The following is an 8,227-nucleotide window of genomic DNA, read 5'->3' as shown; positions in this document are numbered from 1 at the left end:
ACTCAACTGTGTTTGGTGGCTTCCGAAGCATCGCCAGCTTGGAACCAAATATTGCCTAAGGTAACATCCTCACAGTGGTTGGTAGTTCAGAGAGGCTCAAGCACTGTCTTATTACTCCCATTAAACCCATGAACAATTCATCTCTCCCGGTCCCTTCCGCACACGAAAATTCCCAAACAAAATTAAAAAACCCCCCAAAAAACCAAACAGGAATAAAATAAATAAATAAATAAAGGCATTCCCAAAACATTTATTTTGCTTCTCTCTTTGTCTCTCTCCAGTCAGCTCAGAGACACCAACGTCACCTACCTTCACCCACTGAGCTGCGTAGGGAGCGGGAGCCCTGAGCTGCAGCACTCCCGAGGTCTCTCCTGCTCCTGGAAAGCTGTCCCCAGAGCTGGCACTGTCCCAACCCTCCTTCCACTGCCACGGACCAGTAACTCATTGGCTATATGGGAAAGAAGTGTATCCAAAGCACACGATGGCACATGGAGGCTGCAGAAAGCATCGGGAAAGGAGAACAGAAGGGCAGCAGCTCTTCCTCCTGCCCTAACTAAAGGCTGAGCCACGGCACAAGTCCCCCTCCAGCCCACCCCAAGGGGGTCACCCCCCGCCCAGACATTCTTGTGGTGCATTACTGGCACTTTATAGCAGTCTCATATGGTAGATACATGCACATGTCTGTGTGTTACATACAAAAGGTCTGATAACAGTAAAACATTGTTCCGAGAGATATAAAAAACCCAAGGAGTTGCATTAGCCAAAAAAAGTGTTTTGTGAGAAACAACAATAAAAATGATATAACCACAGCTTTTCTTTTCTTTAAAATTAGATAAATACCCAAAGCTATGATTTCACTTGGGGCCTCTGTACCTTGACAGGGAGTCCAATGGAGTATATCTGAAGGCACTTAATATCCTCTACTCAGCTGTAAGATGGTTGCACAGGGAGCTGGGGAGCTTGGGGTGTGGTTTGGGGCATGGAGGAGAGAGATGGATGAAAACAAGCCCTGAAGAGCCATGATCCACACAGCCCCAGGTCCGAAATGAACACAAACGTACAACCCAGGTGTGGAGAAGGTCTCTCTTGGAAAAGAAAACTGCCAATTGCAAAAGTCTGTGTGTTTCTATGGACAGAGCACTTCATGCAACTCTGACAGTTCATCATACACTCTTAGAGATATTTAGCTTTGTCAGTTCATTGACCTCCTCAGTCCCCTCCTCACAGTCATCCTTTTCCACGGCTTGGCCAAACCTGCACCTCTCCTCTGCCTTCGCCGCGTCTTTCTGGAGCTTCTTGGCGGAAGGAAGGATGTCCTTGGCCTCTGAGCTATCTGTGCCATGGGCTATCTTATCAGAATTCTGTACAGAAGGCACCAGGTTGGCAATCTCATCCGTCGGAGACCGCCCGATGCTGCCATCCACTTGAACCCGAATGTCTGGAGAGATGGACAACTGGTGATGGGGCACGATGCCATTGTCCATGCACTTGGGGTAAAGGTAGGTCTTCATCTGACCCTTGCCCTTCACGTTGACCGTCCCCCTGTAGTCAAAGTCATACCCCATCTTGCTGAGGATGCGGTAGCTCTCCTCACTCACCTGGATGCGGCACTCGACGCCGGTGGTGTCCATCCTGCTCGCGATGTTCACGGTGTCCCCCCAGATGTCATACAGGAGCTTGGTGGTGCCGATGACCCCGGCCGTGAGGGGGCCGTGGTTAAAGCCGATCCGGAGTTTGAAGTTAAACCACAGCATGTTGTTGTTGAAGTCGTCCACCACCCGCATCATTTCTTTGGCAAATTCAAAAAGGGTCTGCAGGTGCCCGTGGGGGTGGCTGCTGTCCTGGCACTGCGAGGTGTTCAGCCCCGACGCCGCCATGTAGGTGGCCCCGATGGTTTTGATCTTCTCGATGCTGCTGTAGTGGGGTTTGCTCAGCAGCTCATCGAAGTCCCCGATGAGCTCGTTCAGGACTCGGTAGCACTCCTTGCCACCCTCGTAGTTCTCCTCGTAGAACTCGCTGAAGTTCACGATGCTGGCAAAGATCACCCCGCCGCTGTCGTGGTTTTTGGAGTAGCTCTGGGACACCTTCAGCTGCTCGGCCACGTGGTAGGGGATGATGTTCCTGAGCAGCCAGTCAGCCTGATCCCTCATGCTCTGGATCTTGGTGCGGTGCAGGTCGGCCTCCACGTCGCCGTGGTAGTGCAGGCGGTAGCTGACCTCGAACTCGCGGTTGAGGAACCAGACGAGCAGGAGCAGCAGGAAGGACACCAGGATCACCTCCTGGCCGAGGAGCTCCGCCGGCCGCCGCGCTTCGCTCGGCGCCGAGCTGTTGCACGGGCTCTTTCTGGAGCTGCACAGAGGGGAGAACACACAGGCGCATTTAACTCAGGGCACTGCCAGCCCTGCCCCACGGTTAGAAATGCTGGAAAAGGAAGTATGGGAAATACATACTAAATTATAAAATATCCATTGAGAACTCCATCTGCTGATAAGGAAATGCCAAAGAATTAACTGAATTCTTAAACTCACCAAGTACTTGCTTAAACCCACCAAGTATTTCTTTATCATCATGTTCAGTGGCACAGCCCAATCCTGTTTTAAGGACTTCAAGAAGGAAACAGTTATTATGATATCTAAATATATAGCTAAAAACACTGCATGTAAAAATGTACCTGTGTGTGTGTTTAGGTATCTGAGTGCACTGAGTGTCTCTATGTGGGGGTGTCTGTGAGTTTTGTGGAATTTAGCTGGTTTTGTATTTTTTTATGACCTCCAGTATTCAGAACCAGCTGCTTTACACTCCTGTGGTTTCCCTTGTGTCCTCACCAAGGACCAGGAACCTTTGTCACGTGCCTTTAATGCTACACACGAAGGGTTTGGGAGAAGATAACCCTGTAAAAGATACATTGTGGAGAACCCCATGGCAGGGGGTTGGAACCTCATGAGCTTTAAGATCCTTCTGACCCAGCCCAGTCTGGGGTTCTATGAACTGCATGGAAGTGGGGAACATGGCTGTGCTGACATCTTTTCTATGATAAAATCACTTCAGCTTTTCATGGCGGAGACAGAAAGTTTCTCCAAGTGCCAAGATTACATAAAATAATCAAAAATTCCTGTCTGCCATAGATTGGGAGCAATACTTCAGATCCTTTCGACAGTTCACTGCCTGCCTAAGCAGATCATGAGGTGCTGATGGAGCATCTGCCAGTGCCAAACCACCCTGAGCGAGGAGACATCTGCACTCTCCAATCTCAACTTTCTGCAGAGATGCAAAGACACAAACTGAATCTGAGAAGGCCCCACCTATGCACTCCCAGAAGCGAAGGCTGAACGCAGACAGCTTGGCATGCAGTCATTTCTGCAGGGATCCAACTGCATTTTTTGGATAAAATGATGCCAAAGCTTGAGATTTGATATGAGAAGACATGCGCTGAAGTTTTTTGAGTTAAGAGATGGTTTGAAAAGGGAAAGCATCACATCAACCTTTCTCCTGGAGAGCCAGAAAGGAATCCATGCTCAGCACCTGCCTGCATTTCTCTGGGAAGGCAGGAAGGGATTAAAACTCAGCACAACTGGAGCCACACCTCAAGAAGAGAAGGCTGAATTTGTTACTGTAACATATGAAAACATTCCTGAGTTAATTTTGTTGCTTCATGTCCATGGGGGACGGGTTTTCACTTTGGATATATTTCAGAACTGAACTTTATTACAGACATAGTTTCTTTTTCTGAGTTTCATTCTCAAATATTTGATTGACAGGAAAGTGTGATGAAACAAAACCACAGCACAGCTGTGAGACAGATGAACGTGCCCCATATCCAAAAACATTTCTCTGTGCCATAGTCTTTGTATCTGTTCCCTTTTTTACAGAAATCCTATGGGGAAAAAAGCTTCTGGTGAGTGAAATATTTTCAATACAGAGTGCAGGCTGAATTTCAGATGAAAGACAGGACAGATTACATTGAAAATTACTTCTTTTGTTTTCTACCACAAATATACTTCTTGCAGAGAAGTGAAGGTGTATTCATTTTACTCCCTCTTCACAAGGGGACCATGAAAGGAGGAGATGTCCCAACTGAAAGCAGAGCCCCACCATCAGGTTCCTTGCTGTACCAAGACTCTCCTTCCACCCTGATGCTCAACAGAACCTCTGTTGTGAACCTGTTTATTCCCTCCCTTGAAAGACAAGTCAGAGACAAAGTCAGAGACAAAGACATGGTTTAGTGGTGGCCTTGGCTGGGATGATGGTTGGACTTGATGACCCTTGTTGGTCCCTTTTATTCTATGATTCCCTGATCTTGGAGGTCTTTTCCAGCCTAAATGATTCCATAATTAATGACCAGAAGGGAACAATTCCTGAAATACAATCCCTGCTAATCCCCCTATTTTGGAGGTGACAAAATGCCCTTCCAGCTTGATGGGCTAATAAAACAAAATGATGTAGGTAAGAGAAAAGATCCTGGAAAGTAAGAAGAGGAAGTGAGGAGGGAATCTGGATCAAGGAGCACAATTCAGGCTCTTCTCTGAATCTGAGTTCATTATTTCACACAACTTGTGGGCAGAGATCTGTGAAAGGATCTGAGCAGTGACTCTGTTACTGCTCTGGGAGTAAGAGTTTGATCCAGATAATCCCCTCTAACATCAGACATTCCTGCCACAGGGATTTATTTAAGCCATTAAGGGCTTTTTATTTACAGTTTGCTGTACAAAACAGTCCCCAAGTACTTTAACTCCTCTGCAGTGGATGAGGTGAGCACCACAAACATTGTGTGAGGAGCAGAAGAAGGCAGGATCTGCCTTCAGGGAAGGAGCTGCTGCCTCCCACTCCCCATTCCTGAAGCTCTCCATGATCTGCTCAGCCTGGCTCCAGCCCTGGGATGTGATCACTGTGCACTGACTCCTGCCATGAATGGGGTGGGATCCCTTCTCCAGAGCAGGTCATTTTTATCCCATTGTGGATCAGTATGGAAAGCCCTGATCCCTGAAGGAGAGAGCAACTGCATCAGCCTCATCTGGAACTGCAGCCTGAGGATGTTGCAGTGACCAGGACACAGCACCTACAGGGCTGTAGATCACCTGAATCACCTCTCCCAGGCAGCAGCCATGACCTGGAGTCATCCTTTGGAACAAAAAGAAAAACTCTCCCACACCTCCAACAGAAAGAATCAACCCCCCTACCCAATCTTTCTCAAGTCTACTTTTTATGAGGCGCTGCAGCAGAAAACTGATTTTAAAAATCATTCAAATTGAGCTCTTGAGCTGACAGTGTTTCTTTAACTCAAACTGGTGAAATGCTGCCTGGCACAGCCCCCTCACTATTAACTTGGCACCTCCATCCAGGCTGTGAACACGGAACAAGTGAGACTCCAGAGATAGAATCTCCTTTGGCTTGATCACAAATCATCAAGATAATGGTCTTCCACTTCCAGAGCTTTCTGGAAAGCCAGTTTGCTTCTGAGCCAGTAACCCCTGCTTGGATTTGGATATCTTGCTATATTGAAAGAGGATGCCTCTGCCCGCTAAATGTGAGAGAGGAATGCAGGGAGGAAAGGTGTGGAAAAGGGGATCAAACTGCTGCTGTCCATGGAAACATGCAGTGGATGCCTCCAAAGCTTCCCTGCAGCCAGGTGACTGCAGCCTCCACCCAAGTGGCCATTGCTGCTCCCCCTGAGCAGCCACCCTGGAAAGTGGCACATCCCACCTGCCCTGAGGTGAGGAAGGAATGAAAATGGGAAATGTTTCCTGCTTCAGAGACAAAGCTCATGGTTGTATCCTTTGGGCTGAAGACCTGGGCTGCCTGGAAAACAAGGGAAACTCCACGTTTGTGTTTACAGCCAGTCCAGAGATGAACTCTGTGCTCAGGCTTCATTACCATTACAACTGTCTCTCTTCCCAGGCAACATTAATATTATCTCTATTCCTGATCAAGGAAAGGGAACAACCTCATTAAGGCAACACACAAGCTTGTCCAGTCCTCTTAGAACATGGGAAAACTTCAGTGCTGAGTGGGGTAAGCAGGAATCTGATTTATGTAATTCTGGCAGAAAGCTGAAGTAGAAGATTTTGTTAGGCTAAGAGAGTTTCACCTTTTATTAGTCCATTACCAGAAAAAAGGGGAAATTCTGTACTCTAGAAATGTGGTATTGAATAATATACAGCATAAAAGCCCTAAAGAAAGAAGCCAAATTCTGTTTAATGGCAGAAACAGAACAGGATTAACTCCCAGTTCTCTCTCTTAACTTCCAATGTTTGTTCATGTCCAGGCTTGGGCAGGGTCAGGCCAGGGGAGCTGGACTGAAGGGCAGTGCTGAGCACAATCAGCACATGGGTCTCTTCCTCAGCTGAAGGAGCACAGACAACATCCTAATAAAAAAGTGAAAAATGAAGTTTAGAAATGTTTAACAGGTGACATATTTTGGTCACTGCCAAGCCAAGCCTTGTGAAGGAGGGAAAGCCTCACTCCAGAGCTGCTCACCAGAGACACCTCCATGGTTTGGTCCTCAGCAACTCTCACCTTCCCCTGCCATCAGTTAGAAGTTAGATATTTATGGAAGAAAAATATCTGCAGGAAAACAGTGCTTGACAGGTGATCTTTCCCAGATTTCTGTCACTGTGGGGAAGACCCAGTTGTCAAAGATTTAAGGAGGATGAATTATTGATCAGTGATTAGCAGCTGGCCAGGAGCCTTCTGAGCTGCTGGGGAAGAGGTTTGTAATTCTGAGCAGCACAAAAGCTTCACAAACAAAAAATAAGGATCCAAATTAAGGCTGATCCTAAGACACTACTGGAGTGATCAGCACACTGATGTTTACCAAAAAAACCCCACACTCAAAAACCCCACCAAACCCAAAAGCCCCCTCTATTCTTTTGGCTTTAAATTTCCATTCTGGATTCAAGGAACTGCAATTCTGTTACAAAAAAAGAACTTTACTTAATCAAAACCAGGAAAAAGGAAAATCCTTGTAAGAAAAGCCAGAGCCCCCCAAACCCCAGCAGTGTAGGAAGTGCTGTCCTTGGTGAAGAAATACCCCAAGAAACCCAAAGCAGCTCTGCTCCCATCCCTCTGTACTGAACCCCACGTGTTTTCTAAACTACCACAGCATTTGTGGAGATGAGAGTTATTAGAAAGGAATTTTGTTTTGACACATCCTCCCAGGACAAGGAACAAGCTCCTGAAAACCCCTTTTAGATGCATTACCAAAATCACACATCCACAGCTCAGTCTAACCCAGCATGGCCCAAATATTGCCCCCAAATTTGCAATGAGCAAACACACACTTGTCTAATAGCAAAAACCAGTAAAAACACTTCAAATGGTACTGTAAAAACTTGCAATAAACCCAAGAGAAACTCATCACTGAAATCACCAGGGTGAATCTTTAACAAACTTATTTTAAGGGGCCATTAATTACCCAGGAAGGGTTTTTTGGTTGCTTTGAAAGGCTGCAGGCTAAAATTTCTTTTGCTCTCAATTTTATGACTCCCTGCCCTGCCCAGGCAAGGTGACAGCCAGGCCCAGACTGTCACAGCCCATCCTGGCTGCACATCCAGCTTTGCCACAGGAAGCTCCTCTACACCAGGGAATTCTCACCTGCCCAGCTGTGAGAGCATGCAACTCCCACTGCTTCTGAAGGGTGCAAATCAGCCAAGGAAATCAAACAAACACCTCAGGGTGGACAGATAATGCTCTAAAAACTGCTGCTACTGGAAAAACAGATGCTGTTTTAAATAGTTCCTCCATAGTTCTATTTCCTAGAAATCCAATTTTAAGGAGAAAATATCATTACACAACTCTGTGACTGCAGCACCAGCCCTGATGAGTTTTGGTCATACCCAAGTAATCTGTAAAGGAAATTACACGAGGAGCTTAAACACAACTTGCTGAACCAATTTGTTGAATTCCCAAGTTATTACTGTGGATGCAAAGTTTTGCTACATGTAATTCACTGAAAATGTTTCTATCCCTGAATATAAAGATGGTAATTTCATATAAAGCTTACCTAAAGTTCTGTGCCAAATCTAGATGAGGAGCTTCCATGGAGCTGAAATGAAAAGAACACTGATTTCAGAGGGAAAGCTAAAGCAATAAACAAACCATCCTGCAGCATTCCAGACAGAATTTTCAACTTCCTTATTGCACAGACCAAGAACTGCACTGCAGACCAGATAACTGCACACAAACTTTGTCTGAACATGACTTATCTGCTGGGAAGAGAGAACCAGCCAGA

At 46.4% G+C, this 8,227-nt stretch overlaps 1 protein-coding gene across 2 annotated transcripts in view; it reads right to left on the bottom strand.

Moving 5' to 3' along the window:
* Window positions 1-230: 230 nt before the first annotated feature.
* Window positions 231-8,227, bottom strand: part of ADCY9 (adenylate cyclase 9) — an 82,913-nt gene continuing 74,916 nt past the window's right edge. For both annotated transcript variants that reach the window (XM_064390900.1, XM_064390901.1), the window contains 2 exons: window positions 8,000-8,041; window positions 231-2,349 (listed from right to left, as the gene is read on the bottom strand). In XM_064390900.1, coding sequence (XP_064246970.1) covers window positions 1,164-2,349; window positions 8,000-8,041 — 1,228 coding nt within the window. In that variant the 3' untranslated portion in view covers window positions 231-1,163. The remainder of the gene's footprint in view (window positions 2,350-7,999; window positions 8,042-8,227) is intronic.

Source organism: Passer domesticus, chromosome 15 (genome assembly GCF_036417665.1).
Source record: "Passer domesticus isolate bPasDom1 chromosome 15, bPasDom1.hap1, whole genome shotgun sequence".
NCBI classification, from domain to species: domain Eukaryota; kingdom Metazoa; phylum Chordata; class Aves; order Passeriformes; family Passeridae; genus Passer; species Passer domesticus.
Note: the sequence above shows the minus strand (reverse complement) of the source record. Positions and strands in the feature narration are given on the sequence as shown.